At 47.9% G+C, this 15,734-nt stretch overlaps 1 protein-coding gene across 1 annotated transcript in view; it reads right to left on the reverse strand.

Annotated features, from left to right (window-relative positions):
• The window catches only part of ABHD17C (abhydrolase domain containing 17C, depalmitoylase), a 57,197-nt gene extending 42,582 nt beyond the window's left edge, over nt 1–14,615 (reverse strand). Inside the window, exon 1 of the mRNA XM_002749196.6 lies at nt 13,713–14,615. Coding sequence (XP_002749242.3) covers nt 13,713–14,305 — 593 coding nt within the window. The 5' untranslated portion in view covers nt 14,306–14,615. The remainder of the gene's footprint in view (nt 1–13,712) is intronic.
• Nucleotides 14,616–15,734: the final 1,119 nt, after the last annotated feature.

Here is a 15,734-nt window from a genome sequence, read left to right on the forward strand (position 1 = left end):
GCCGTTTGACCGATGCCCTCACCCCTCCCCTGTTACTCAGTCCTCATCTCCTACTCCTCCTCCTACCCCTTACTCGCCCTGCTCTAGCCCCCCGCTGGCTTCCTTGATGATCTCTGCATCTGCCAACCATACCCCATCTTAGGACCCTGGTCCCTCAGCCCGTTCCTGTACAGAGCTTTGGGCCACGTGTCACTCTCTGAATGAAGCATACGCTAATCACCCTTTAAAAACTGCAACCGACACATCCATCTTCCAGCACTCCCATCCCCTCGCCCTGTTCTGTTTTCCTCTAGCAGTTATCATATTTGAATAATAAACTGTCATTTACATAATCATTATGATTACTGTGTTCCATGGGCACTTGTGAAACAAAGCTTCACAGGAGCAGGGCTTTTGTTTCTTTTCTTCTGGAAGAAAGCCTGGCCCACAGTAGACACTTACTATGTTTGTTAAACACGCCGATCCAGCGGGATATGAGGTGAGTCCAAAAGGAGTATTTCAGAATTCAAAATCCTGGAGGTAGAGCATTCCAGGTGATCAGGAGGTGAGAGGTGTGGCCACGGGTGTGGGCTGCTGTGAGTGGTGCAGAGTGGAGGAGGAGAACAATGAGGGAGAGGCTGGGGAAGTGAGGCGGGGCTGCAGAACAGGCTGATCACAGCCCAGGATATTCACATTATGCAGGATGAAAGCAGAAGGTTGGGGGTAAAGAAAATGGTGATCCAGATGTGCGAGTCTTTGAGGAGTATGCAACTATAACCCGGAGGCCAACAGCTACCAATCGCTTTTTAACTTCATTTCATTATCATGTTTTTCTTTTTTGAGACAGAGTCTCACTCTGTTGCCCAGGCTGGAGTGCGGTGCTGCAGTCCCAGCTCATGGCAACCTCTGCCTCCTGGGTTCAAGTGAGTCTCATGCCTCAGCCTCCCAAGCAGCTGGGACCACAGGCGTGAACCACCATACCCTGCTGATTTTTGTATTTTGGGTCAACACGGGGTTTCACCGTGTTGGCCAGGCTGGTCTCAAACTCCTGACCTCAAGTGATCCACCCACCTCAGCCTCCCAAAGTGCTGGGATTACAGGCGTGAGCCACCACACTGGGCCCCAATAGCTTTTTTAAAAATCTATATATTTATATTTATAATATATACATATATTTATCAAGTATACATTTACTGCTAAAAACAATGTGGAAATCCTTGGTATAATATAAACTATTACTGCTCCAGCAAAAGAGAATCACAGAAGCTTCCAAAGAGCAGGTAATACTGTACAAGCATGGTCACTATGTGGGGACTCCAACTGCCTCCCTCAGGAATTATATGTCCTCGGGTTCCTAAAATACGGACAACCCACCCTCCCCAGCAGCCTGCGGGTTTAAGATGACTGCATCTGGGCCCGCTCCAGACCTATTCTATCGGAGTCTTTGAGGATGGGGGTCTGGCATCTATTTTAACAAGGCCTCTCAGTAATTCTTACTCTAAAGTTTGTGAACTCTGTTACTACCAACTTACTTGTTTATTTACTCAACAAATACTCAATGAACACCTATTTCCCGCCAGGCTGCACTAGTCCAGGTGGCTGAGAGGAAGGAGTGAGTGAAGCTGATCATGCAGAGTAAGCCTGCCTCCTGTACTGGAGCATTTAGGCTTAACTCACAAAACATATGGAGGATTCACGCCTGTAATCCCAGCACTTTAGGAGGCCGAGGCAGGAGGACTGCTTGACTCAGGAGTTTGAGACCAGCCTGGCCAACATAGTGAAACCCTGTCTCTACTAAAAATACAGGTTATCTGGGTGTGGTGGCACACATCTGCAATCCCAGCTACTTGGGAGGCTGAGGCATGAGAATCACTTGAACCCAGGAGGCAGAGGCTGCAGTGAGCTGAGATCATGCCACTGCAGTCCAGCCTGGGCGACAGAACAAGACCCTGTCTCAAAAAATAAAACAAAACGAAAAACAAAATGGAGAAGAATGTGAGGTGGGGAGAACAGGCCAGTGCAGCAATTCGGGGACAAGCTATCGAGAGGCTAAAATAAGGAAAGAAGGGGAAGGAAGACGGAGGAAATCATAATAGAAACGTGTGGCTGACCAGATATTCAGATGGAGAGAAAGGGACCACAGAGGACTCTGTGGCTTGGACCTGGATAAACAGAAGCGAGTGACGGAGCATGAAGAGCTGCACTGAAGTGCCTGGGGCCCGGGTGCGGAAGGACTGCCCACTGGGTGCAGCCAGAGGCAGCTGGAATCCTTGCACTGCAAGCTCCCCCTGAGCTTCAGGAATGGAAGCAGGAATTGGAAACCATTTATATTTCTAGTTTAATACCTTCTTAACCTTTTTAGGGTTATCTTGGAGTTTTCAGTAGGAAAAACTAATTTATTCTAATTAAACATATGACGGTGTTAAGGTTTAAAAAATGGATATCCCCAAATACAGTACTTTGAGAGGCTGAGCTGCAGAAGCCTCGGGAGGCCTCTCTGCCCCTCCCCACCAAAACTCTGACCCTCCCAAAGCACAGCAGGAAGTTGTTCTCTGAAGTCCCCTTATCCGCCTTAAGTCCAGATTAAGCTCCAGCGTCCAACCCTCGGCCCAGGATGGCTTTGGATGATGCGGCCCAACACAAATTTGTAAACTTTCTTAAAACACTGTGAGATTTTTTGTGATTTCTTTTTTTTTTTTTTTTTTTTTTGGCTCATCGGCTATCGCTATTTTATGTGTGGCCCAAGACAATTCTTCTTCCAATGTGGCCCAGGGAAGCCAAAAGATTGGACACCAAAGAAGTAAAGAATTACTTCTGTTCCCTTCTGTAGGTTTTCATTAACGGAACTCCTATTGCAGGAAGAAAGCGTGCAGTCTGTCAGTTCACCTACACAGACTTTTGTCACAAACACTGTCTGCCCTGAGGGTCCAACAGACTTTATCTCAGTGTGTTCTCCAAGTCCATTACATTCCCCTAAAAATCATTTACCATCCCTCTAAAACCACCCACATGTTCCCGTTTCCCTTTCCCCTAAGAAGCGGGGCATATAAGAAGACGCAGGCACCCATTGAGATATTGGGTAGTTATTCTGACATTTCTCCACTGTGCACACAGATAAATTTATATGCCATTTCTCCCATTAATCTGCTTTTTATCAAGTGATTTTTCAGCAAACCTTCAGCACACAAAGAAGTTTTCCCTTGGCCTCTACAATGGCATGTTCATTTTTTAAGGTACTTATTTTATCCAGTCTAGCTGTATACTATAAACTATGCTTCATAGTGATTAGCATGTGACACATCGTTTCCTAATATCTATATGAAAATTACAATAGTATAAAGTCACAAGTTATAAGGACAACAGTGATAGCCAAACATCACGGCAACAATCAATACCGCAGAAATTGAAATACCCTTGAGCTGTTTATGACAACAGGAATAGATCAAATTATTTAAGTTAGATCAGCACACAAAAACCTTGTTCTGGCATCATAGATCTTTGCTGTCCATATAATCATCACTGCACGGGGTTTAGTTATGTCCATGACAATCTTTAAAAACAGTCTGACATTAGGTAAGAATTCTCATCTGATCATCAATCATAATAACAGAGAATTTAGCAAGTAGAGTCACACGCAACATCTGGAAACTCACTTTTTGTGGATATATTCTGAACACAGGCTCCTTTGCATTTTCCCCCAAAGTAACTACCCAGATTTCACTGTAACCATGAAAAAATGTAAAGTGAAGGAGCAAACAAATATTCAGCACTGGCGGTTCTCTATGCTCCGTTTTCCTTTGGAAATTTAAACAGGGCTCTGTTAACAAGTAAGCTGGACATTAGGCTCCTCTGGGTGATTCAGCAAGTAATTGATGTACAATGGTTAACTATTCGGTCTGAGCATTGAATCTGAATGACCTAGACTTCCTGAAAAACAGAGGTTTCCAATTTCACCGTGGAGCCGTGGTCCTTTAACACACTAAAGTGAATCAATAATGTGGGAGTTATCAATGAGCTCCATTACACAGAGCCGTGAAAACGCCACATGAATCTGAGGTACAAGGCATTATGGGAGCATTCATATTTTAAAAGGAAGCTTGCTGTTCAGATCCTTTGGCCAACTAGGGAAAGGGAAGCTTAACTATCTTTTAGGGATCGTTCTATAAGTAAAGAGCAACCAGAACGTCCTGAATGGTGTACACGATACACACTTTTGCCTTCTGGTCCTTGCCATCTCCGACTCTGCTCAGAGAAGTCTGATTCCTGCCTACCCCCACAAAGCTAAGCCTGGGAATGGCAAAGGGAAGGGAGCAAACCGGGAATGGTTTGCAAAGTAATTGCAGGTGTTGGATTACAGGTAGGGTTTCCTCCCCTTTAAAGCTCTCCCTTGGGGACATAAACACCTAGGTAAATGAAATGCTATCAGATTTAAAATACGAATGCATACCACTCTCCAATGCTCTCCAGGCCACAAGCAGCAATTCCAAAGAGACTTTCCCCTTAGCTACAAATAAAACTAAAGCATCCCTACTGTTCCTCCACTTCCACATCCACCAAACCAGGCTTGACCTGTGTATTTGTATTTACACAGGGTGGGAAAGGAAGCAAGTTCTTTAACACTCCTTCTGATCCAAGCACCTACTCTCCAGCATGATTTGCACATTAGGTTATTACAGCTCTAGTTATTTTATCAATAATCCCGAACAACAATACCACGCTCTTGCTATGTGGAAAGCTCTGTGTTAAGCACCTGACAAGGTGGTCGCTGCTATTGTAACCATCATCATTATTTTAACTGAGGCATGAAGTGAGGGAAAGCAGCTAATCACAGGCAAGACCTAAAATCAGGTGTGCTGGACTCTAAAATCTATGCTCCTAATCACACACACACACACACACACACACACACACACACACACACACACACAGAGGCAATCATAGGAAGCTCAGAACTGCAGGGAACATTTTCCCCCAGGTTACCCTTCAGACAACCTTGCCCGTGTGACTCAGACATAAAAGCCAGAATCAGTTCCAGTTGTAAACCAGCTAAATGAAGAATTAAATTATGAAACCATTTCACGCCAGGAACCTCCAACCCAAGTCACACAGAAGTCCACTGGCAGCATCAAGTTTTGGCCATCTTCCCCCTCTTGCCTCCTTCACCTGATACCTGGCCCGACCTCCGCTGCCCCATAGGTTGTTTAGAATCATGTCCACACCATAGACCACTTCTCCTCAGCAGCCCCACAGCCCCATGGTGGATGGTGTGTCAGCTGCAGGACAGGAGACAGTACAGGCAACAAAGGGACAGACCTATTTTTCTACAGCCTTTCACTTCCAGGCTTGCAGTGGGCACCCACACATGTGGTCTCAAAAAGGCAATGATGTCACTGCTCTACTGACCTGGTTTAAGGAATTAATTGTAGTGTATTCTTCAAGGTCGATGCTCTCTTGTCAGACTGAACTCTGTGTCACACAAGGAGCTCAGTGGAGAGTGGTGACAATTCCATGCAATCTTCCATCCACAACCAGAGGAGAGGAAGGAGACTGACTCAGAAGGCATGGAAGTGACAGCATCCTGGGGGTGTCCACATGCTCACCCGGCCACAGCCCCCTCCTCTCAGGACTGCGCCCTCCTGCAGGCACCAAGGAGGAAGCTGCATTTCTTATCCTGCTTTGGCACCAGCCCTCGATAACCCAGGGGTACAACCAGGTGAAGCAAGGATGGGAACTGAGCATGAAGGAGGCCAGCTCCAGGCAGCCAGGTCAGAGCGAAGCTAGGTGGGTTGCGGCACAGTGATGCACAGCGGGTGTGAATGAGGGAAAAGGCTTGCATGAAGAAAGAGCAATGGGACAGGCCCGAGGACAGATGAGAGCAGCCAAGCAGCTGGAGAGAGAGAGAAAGGAAGAGGGCAGGAGCTTCAGGCTCCCTGGAATCTCGCCAATATGAATGTGATGATTTCTCTTCAACCACTGCCCATTCCTATGGTTTACTCTAGCGGGTTCCTGGCCACAAGAGATCTTTATCTGGAACCATCTACCACACTCTCCCTCATCCACTGCTTTGCTTCCTGCTGGTTTGGTTATCCGAGGTACAGAACAAGATATTTTGTGTATCTTGTTCTGAGGTACAGACCACAGTCACTCAACTTTCATTACAGTATACTGGTATCATCGTTCTATTTTATCATTACCTATTACTGTTAATCTCTTACTGTGCCGAATTTGTAAACTTTACCGTAGATAGTATGTATAGGAGAAAACATCATGCACACGAGATTTGGTACTATCCAAGGCTCAGGCAGCCACTGCGGGTCTTGGAATGTATCCCCCAGGTAAGGGGGGATGACTGTATATAAATGTGTGAAAATTTCTAACATTCCCTTTTTTTCAAGTCTTAACAAATGATAATCAGGGCTGATCTTGACATGCTCACTGGCTCCTGGACATTTCTAAGCTAGTGTATCTCAACGCTGGTTGTGTGTGCACACCCACACACTCACACACATAGATTGCACACTTAGAAAAAAATCTACCTAGGAGATTCTAAATACAGCGAGGGTGGACATCCACTGACCAGAGAGAGTGCACTGTATTTCCCCACGCAGTCAAGAAAATGCAAATTCAAAAACATTAGGTGCTTTCCCTGAAAATCACAAAACACAGACTCACCAGAGGACACCTCAGGAGCCATGCAGTGGGATCACATTTAATTATTCCAGGTTTTAAAACAGTGTAATGTGAAGCCCAAAAGTGTGACGTGTGCTGTTGAAGGGGACAGCCAGAGTTTGAGTGCTTGTACCCTCCCAAACTCCTGTTGAAATTTAGTTGCCATGGTAACTGGATGAAGAGGCAGGACCCTAAGAGGTGATCAGGCCATTCAGGCTCCACCCTTATGAATAGATAACCCCTTATCTCAGAGCAGCTTCAGGATAAAAGAGCAACTCTGTGCCTCTCTCCCTTCCCTCACTTGCCCTTCCCGTTTTCTTGGGGAAGGCTTTGAGCAGCAGCCTTCCTCCTGCCTTTGGTTCAAGAAGCCAGCCGAGAAGCAGCACAGCCATCAGACACCAAACATGGAATGCCTGGATCTTGCATTTCCCAGCCTCCAGAAATTGGGAAAGCAACCTCTTTTCTTATAAATTACCCAGTCTAGGGTCTTCTGTTACAGCCGTACAAAACTACAGTGAATTAGTGGGAGTGCCGGAGTCAGAACTAACTTGCCTAGTCCAAAAGGTTTTATTTGTTTTTTTTGAATCACATCTTTTAGATGAAATTAGAAAGCCTATTATTTAAAGCAGGCTTAACAAAAAAAAAATCACTCACTCGGTTATCCAAATAATAATCTCCCAACGGTATGTGTTGATACTTTGGATTCCTGTACATAGGCTTCTTAAAGTAGAGCAGATTTAGAGTTTCAACATGAGCCTCAGCAAAATCCAGTACAGAGGGTAAAGCTGCTATCAAAATGAACACTGCAATTTCCAAAGCCAGATTTTCGAGTCCTATGTGGGATTATCGACACTGAAGAGAGTTGTTACTAAATTTGGAGAGTGAGGAAGAGAAGCAGTAACGGAAGGTAGGGAATGACCTTACAGGCAAGCTCTAAGTCATCTCGGGATAGTATGATTTAAGTGACTTCTGCAGGGGAAAAAATGCTTCTTGCACCAATATGCAATGGCATCATTAGAGTTTTAAGACTTGATTTTGGTTTCTGAAGACAGGTTCTTGCTATGTTGCCCAGGCTGGTCTCAAACTCCTGGGCTCAAGGGATCCTCCTGCCTCAGCCTCCCAGTAGCTGAGACTATAGACATGAGCCATCATGCCCAGCTAATTTTTTTTTTTTAGAGACAAGGTCTCCCTATGTTGCCCAGGCTGGTCTGAGGCTCCTGGGTTCAAGCCATCCTCCTGTCTCAGCCTCCCAGAAGCTGAGAATACAGACATGTGTCACCATGCCTGACTTAGACTGCGCTTTAGGGAAGACTGAGCCGCTAAGAGTTCCCTAAATGAAAACACATGTGCTTGGAAGAGAACACATTAAGGAGTTATTGCCCATTAATACAGAAAATGAAATCATCTGTCAGATCTTTTGCAACTGGATTACTGGAGAAAAGCAAGGCCCCTCAAAACAGAACCATAGGTAAGTACATTGTGGTGGGAGGAGAGCGAGAGCTCAGATTTTGGTCCCGATAGAGAGCAGAACCGCATGGTGAGGCCAGCCGGAAGGGCCAGGTATAGCAAAAGAGCACTCGGAAAAAGGGTGAAGGTAGACCAAAGAGAAGGTCCACTACTTTGACCCCCAAATCACGCTGTGCTTACTTCAGTTTCAACAGGTCTGTGCTTAAGAGTTAGGTTCTTCCTATTCACATATTGGCTGCCTTGAATTGCAAATCAACGTTCTATTTCCTTTCTAGAAATATCATTGTCAAACAGCATTCATAACATTTCTGTTTTTCTTTTCTTTTTTTTTTTTTTGAGACAGAGTTTCACTCTTATTGCCCGGGCTGGAGGGTAGTGGTGCAGTCTCAGCTCACTGCAACCTCCACGTCCCGGGTTTAAGCCATTCTCATGTCTTAGCCTCCTGAGTAGCTGGGATTACAGGTGCCTGCCACCAAGCCCACCTAATTTTTGTATTTTTAGTAGAGACAGGGTTCGCAGTTCATACCATATTGGCCAGGCTGGTCTCAAACTCCTGACCTCAAGAGATCCGCCCGCTTTAGCCTCCCAAAGTGCTGGAATTACAGGTGTGAGCCACCACACCAGGCTGTTTTTGTTTTTCTGTTCCCTAATCCGTCAAACCCAGGTAGAAATTCTAAGCCTTCTTCCCTTAATGGCATCATAGTATTCCTTCCTGGAACACTGAGAACAAACAAGTTAGGTTATTAATACGCCCAGGAAAGTAGCTTGCTGCTCCGAGGAGGATTCCACCCTGAGAGTGCTGGCCATGAACACCATTCACAACCAACAGAAGGTGTTGCTTTTGGGTCCCACGGCCTGAGAAGATACCACTACAGCTTTGCTATGACATGGATTTTCCAATTATGGGTGCTGTGAATCACAGACACAAAAATTACAAAACAGCAAATCATAGTTATGTATTCAAAATGCCTCTGAAATCTATCCCATTCTTTTACAACTAAAAAAAAGCAGTTTGGGATTAACGATACTTCAAGAGTATGTAGTACCGGGTCTGGCACAAGTGGAGCATAAATCAATGTGTGTTTAATAGTTTGGGGTTTTTTGCTCATATTGTTTTTTGAGACAGAATCTCACTCCGTCGCCCAGGCTGGAGTGCAGTGGTGCAATCATGGATCATTGTAGCCTCACACTCTGGGGCTCGGGCTATCCTCCCACCTTAGACTCCCGAGTAGCTGGAACTACACGCACACACCACCACACCCGGCTACTTTTAATATTTTTTTTGTAGAGATGGAGGTCTCAACTATGTCATCCAGGCTGGTCTTGAACTCCTGGGCTCAAGTGATCCTCCCGCCTAAGCCTCCCAAATTGCTGGGATTACAGGTATGAGCCACCACACCTAGCCTATGTTTAATGGTTAATGGTTTACTGGTCAAATGAAGGAATAAATGAAATATTAAGTCTTTTGTAATTTGCCTTTTATACTTAAGGCACTGAAAAGTCTTAGTTATCTTCTTCCCTCTGCATCTGCTTTCTCTGACTGTGTCAACGTTTCTCTGCCTACATTACCAAATGCCTCTCTCGTCCACAGCTTTTGTCACCAGCATCAGAAAGAAGGATGGAAGAGACTTCTGTGGATAGCATCAGCAGACACAGATAACAAACTGAATTACAAATGTCCCACTCTCCTGTTTCTCTGGATTAAAATATTTCAGCTAAAATCCTCTGCCTCCTTTACACCTCATTCTTGGGCTATTTGCTTGTTTGGGTTTATAGTTTCAAATCAGTCTGATTCACTGTCTCTTGAGTCACGGTGCCACTTGTGCACACACAGTCTAAACTGCTTGGCCCTAAGAGGATTTCCCTGGAAGGATGTGTGTTGAGGAGGCTGAATCTGCCTACGCCCACCTTAACCAACAGGCAGCCTCTCTCCTGCACCGATTAATCACTTTACCTCTCCGACTCAAGTGACAATACGCTCCAATAAGGTGTCCCTGATTTTCAGTGTCCTTTCCACAGATACGTCTAAGTGATTTCAATTCATTCCCTCAATTACTTGTATTCACAACACACTTATATTACTTATCAGTAACACAAACATAAGACAAGTCTTGATCTTGGGGCTGTCCATGCTGCTCAGTGAGCTCTCATTGGTCATGCCACTCTTTCTCGCTCCTTCAAACTCATACAAGTTTCAGGAACTTTTCAAATGTTTAAAATGATCATCTATATTGGCCAAGTGACAAAAACCGCCTTTCTTACCAAATCTACTTCCTCCTGAAACGCTTACTCTGGATCACATGCCCACCTTAATACTCATCATCTGGGGGGATTCACTGTCTTTATCCATGCATGAGGGGTCTGCACACTGGCAGTGTTTACATCTGTGTCAAGGGCTGGGCAGCTCAATCTATCACGGGCATGGGCTGGCACAGATAGGTAACAGATAAAAGAGGCAGAGTCATACAAACGATGGGTTAGTATTGCTCTTCTGTCCAATGCAGACATTTCAACGTCATAAGAACACCAACACAATGAATACAAATGGACCAGGCCTGAAACCAATACAACTGGCACTTTTTTTGTCTATGGCTGTACCTATGGATATTAAATCCTGAAGATAAAATACCCAAATCCTTGTAAAAGTCCAACTTAGAAAACATTAAATTTACCCCACTTATCTGTGGGGCACCCATTATGTGCAATTCTTTCAACAAATACCAGTGAGTGCGAATTATCTAAGCCACTTTGCCAACTGTCAGGAATAAAGAAGACAGAATGTCCCTGCCCTCAGAGATCTTTCAGTTTAGTGGAGATACAGTTAAATAACAGATATAGCCACACTACGATAACTCAAGCAAAGGGGCTGAGTACAGGTACATGGGGAACACAAAGGGTCTCCTAATCCAGTCAGGATCCAGTGTTCCCAGCGCAGGAGAAGGGCAGATAAAAAAGGCTAGGTGTGAGCAGAATGGTGGGGCAAGGTCTTGAGTATGGGGCTTGGGGGCTGCAGGGCACTGCACCTTACAGTCCTCCTGCGGAAACAGTCTAAGCACAGACATAGACATGACTCAGAACAAGGCAAACTCTCCAGTCAGTGTCCTGGGGAGTGCGGTTAACTAGGAGGGAAAGAAAGATAAAGATTCCCAAAGAAGACATGGGGATGGCGGGTGGAAAACAGTCTGACCCAGTAACAGAAGAATGGGTACATGGGGTGGAAGGCATTCCTGCCATGGCACTGGCCTGAATGAAGCTGTAAAGGAGCAGAGAATAGGGTATGTTCTGGGCAAGCAAGGGCAGAAGAGCCACACTAACAGCCAGAGAGGAAAGACGAAAAGGAAGGTGGTGGAGGGGCTGATTGGCTTCAGAAGTAGGTAACTCCTATGTCAGCAGAATAACAAGACACACAAATGCAATTCTTGAAGAATCTCATAAATATGACGACTGTGGCAACAGTCCCGTGGCAAGAGTACTAAAGTGGTGGTTCAACAGACCGACCACTGATTTGCCGCCAGACTGAATGTAAGCAGTGTCCATGCATGAGTTGGGAAATAAATTTAGCAATTCACAACCATCATTCTTTCTTCTTTTTTATAAAAGTGAAATAAAACAACATATTCTGCTAAGTGTATTGCCCACAGAAAACTGACTGTTTTGTGAAGCAGTGTCAGGTGTGTAGATACAGATGTGTATATGTGCTTGATCAAATGTAAAACGTGCTTCTTACTGTGAGGTTACAGTCCAAACAGTTTGAAAAGCACAAGACATGAGGATTTGTAAGGTTCCTTCAAATTCTAAGATTCCCATGCAGCCTTTAAATTCTAACCTATTTTACAGTTGAATAAATTAACTTAGATAAGAGTTCTGGTATAACATTTAAAAGACCTTGGGCAATCTTTACACATACCATCAGATAATTCAAAATTATCCAAAACAACGCCCAGATAAATCAACATTATCCAAAACAATGACCCTTATTTCACTAAATATAACCAGGAAAGAAAAAAAAGTCTCCAGGAAATAACTACACTCCACATATGCTGTAACACAGACACACCTGCATATTTGGGGCAAAGGGTCAGCCACGTGAAAGGCTTTCATTGTAATGCAAACATGCACACACAGGAACAACGTTTTAGGGAAATTCTTAAATTAAAAAATCTACCACAGCAGGATTTTCATGTTTCAGTTTTTAAAGATCTAATGCCAACCTTATTTTTAATACCTTTGCCAACAGCAAATTCTAGCAAGCTACTGACTGTGTGTGACACATGCTTTTGAAACCCTTTACTGGAACAGGTGGCTTTTAACTCCTCCTTACAGACTCTGACCCAATGTATCTGCAGGTGATACAGTCTCATTTGCCTAAGCCACTTTCGAAAAGCTATAATCCCAGTGAGGGCATCCCCTTCCAGACTTCAGGAAAGCATAAACATGCAACAGCGAAAATACTAAGTACTTCCCAGTTGGACAGGCCATCTTCCCAGACAAGCAAGGAGTCACTTAGGAACAGCATGAATACGAATGAAAAACAAATCATAAATGTTGATGATATGCAGAAGCCAAGCAAACAGGTTTTAGATAAAAACTACAGAAGGGTCCATGGTGACAGTAACGCCCGGCGTACTTATTCTGGGGACTCTTTCATCCGAAGAAATCAAATCTCATTATAGACATGACCTCAGGCATTTTCACTATCACTGCTATAAGGCAGGTTGGAAAGGTCACATATACCCAAACTGGAGCACAAACAGGTCCCTGCCTGCCCACTTACCAGACTTTTGTCTAATTGCGAATAAAAGTCAGACTTTTGGCTTGCTTGTTATAAAACAACCAGATCTAACCACTAAACCATGTCCCCAGTTTGTGCCTGGCTCACAGAAGGCCCACTCTAAACACTTCCCAGTCCTTCTGTGAATGCTAATTCAAGGTCAGAGATTTCCCAGATTCGAACTTATCCTGGGCTGTTATGGAGGCCGTGTGCCAAGCCCACAGCTACCAGCTAACTTCCTGCCCCACAGTGCCACTACTCTGCTCCACCAAGAGGCAAAGTCCCGGCTCCACCCGCCCCTCCAGCTGCCCCCAAGGTTGCCCGGACATTGTTCTGCCCGCACTTTACAACCAGAAAGTCTTTCAGAGGCCATCCTGTCTCGCCTTCTGACTTTACAGGGAAGGAAACTGAGGTCTAGAAACCCATGTGCCTTGCCCAAGGTCACTTCAGCTGGTACAAACGAAACACGAACAAAGTTGTTTTTTCCGCCCGGTACTTAAGCACCCAAACGCTGCCACTGGCGGTGACCGGAGCCACAAAAGACCCAGCTGGTGGACCAGCGGCACCCAGGCCAGGCGAGCCAAAGCAGGCACAACCCTCTGAGTCTGAGCTCTGCAGGAACCTGAAGGCTGGCGCGGTTTTTGGAGAGGGTGGGAGCAGGCCACGGAGGGACAAGAAACGCGAATTCACGGCGGCCAGGGGGCCGTCCGCTGGCCCACAGCCCCGGAGGAGGGGCCCCTCCCTTGGCAGGCCACCCCAGGGACCCCAAGAGGCCTCACCCCGCCCCCCCACAGGAAGCCATGCCCGGCGACCCCAGCAGGCTCACCGGGTGCGCAGCGCCTGCCACGCGGCGTCGATGTCGGCGTAGAGGTTCTTCTCGGAGGGTTTGCCCGAGCTGACGCCGTAGCCCGAGTAGTCGTAGGAGAAGATGTTGCAGTTGATGCGGGAGCCGAGGCCGATGTAGAAGCTGCACATCTGGCCCAGGTCCACGGCGTTGCCGTGCGAGAAGAGCAGCGTGTAGCGGCTGGAGGGCGCGCAGCGCACGAACATGCAGCCGAGCCGGTTGTCCCGGGCCGTGCGCGAGAAGAAGACCTCGACGGCGTCCAGCTCGCGCTGCGAGTACTGCCAGTCGGCGCGCTCGCTGAGGTGCAGGCTACACGCGCCGGGCCCCGCGCCCGCGCCCTCCTCGGGCTGCTGCGGTGCGGGCTGGGCCGCGGCGTTGGCGGCTGCTGCGGCCGGGGCCGGGGCCGGGGCGGGCGCGCCGGGGCCGCGCTGCTCGGGCGCCAGCACCGTGTAGGTGGGCTCGGGAGGCAGGAAGGCCAGCTTGGCTGCGATGCGGCTCGGGCAGGGCGGGCAGCAGAAGAGCCAGCACAGCTCGCCCAGCGAGAAGCCGTTCATCCTGGGGCCTGGCTCGGGCATCGGGACGGCCTGGTGCCCGCCGCCGGCCCGGCTGGCTGGCTGGCTGGCCCGGGAGGACGGAGCGCGGGCGCGCGGCAAGGGAGCGGGCTGGCGAGCGCGGAGGGCGGCTGCAGCCCGCCCGCCCGGCGGCCGGAGGAGGCGGAGGCGGAGGAGGGCAGGAGGCGGGGCCGGCCCGGCGGGCGCGGCGCTCGGAGCTCGGGCGGGTCAGCGGCGGCCCCGGAGCCCAGGCGAAGCGCGGGCGGCCGGGGCCCGCGCGCGGCACACAAAGCCGGCGGCGGCTGCCATGGCCGGCTCGAGCGCGCCGCCCCCCGCTACCGTTCCCGCTCCCGCACGCCCGCCGCCGCCGCCACTTCCGGGTTACCGCGCGGCAGCGCCCCCGCCGGGACGCGGCGCAGGGCCGGGCATCGGGGCGGGGCTCCACGGACAAGGGCGCGGGCACCTTCCCCGGCCCGGGAAGCATGTCTCGACCCACGGCCGACGGGGGCTTCCAGGGGCTCCGGGACCCGGAGTAGCGGGGCGCCGACAATGGGGCGCTGCACCCGGACAGCTGGGCCGAGCCGCAGAGGGGACCGGGGAGGGGGTGCAGGTGTCCCGGGGTGGACCGCTTCCCTGCCCCCGCGGGGATTCCCTCCCCCAAACCCAAGTTTCTGCGGTGGGTGGAGGTACTTGGGAATCTGCTGAAAAGAAAACTAAGGGTGGACAAGAGTTGGAATATACCCCAAATATTTGGCTCTCGTGTGTGCTGCTTTCTGAACTGGCTCAATACCAAAAGCTCTCAGCGCCGTCAGGGGTACGGGGTTGTGGGATGGAGCGCTCGGCAGCGTGTTTCCTATTAGGAGACGCTGTTTCTGCATAGGTAGCAACAGTGTAGCCTTTCTGAGGGCATGCTTTTACCCTTAGTGTATTTCTGTATCTGTAAGTCAGCTGTTAGAACAGAACGGTACTGTATTTAGCAACACACCATGTAGAGGTTGTCATTTCTGTCCCACGTGTGGCAGATTTGCCAGTAGTAACTAGATACTAGGTATCCTCTACAGTGTTTGTGTCTCTAGAATTGCTTTGGGTCTAGGATTTTTAAGTGGCCTTAATCATGAACGATTTCTTACACTGCTTTAAATCCACTGGAATCTTGGCAGCCACCTTTACATGATTTTTAAAATATAACTCTCAGTACCTTGAAACTGTGCTCTGGTGCCAATTTCCACAGAGCCTTCTATACTTCCTTTTTCCCGCCTGATTTGGCAGCTGAATTCCCCTTCAGGAACTGACAGGAGATACCCTTCCCAGACTGCCAGCAGGGCAGCTGGAGACTGGGAGGTTGGCACAATCCCTACGCTGGGTCTGTTTTAACTCAAACATGTCCTGAGAATTTTACCTTTCGTTGTGGCTTTCTACAGAAGGAGTATTTTGAGCAGCCTCATCTAAATGA

This window comes from Callithrix jacchus, chromosome 6 (genome assembly GCF_049354715.1).
Source record: "Callithrix jacchus isolate 240 chromosome 6, calJac240_pri, whole genome shotgun sequence".
NCBI lineage: Eukaryota > Metazoa > Chordata > Mammalia > Primates > Cebidae > Callithrix > Callithrix jacchus.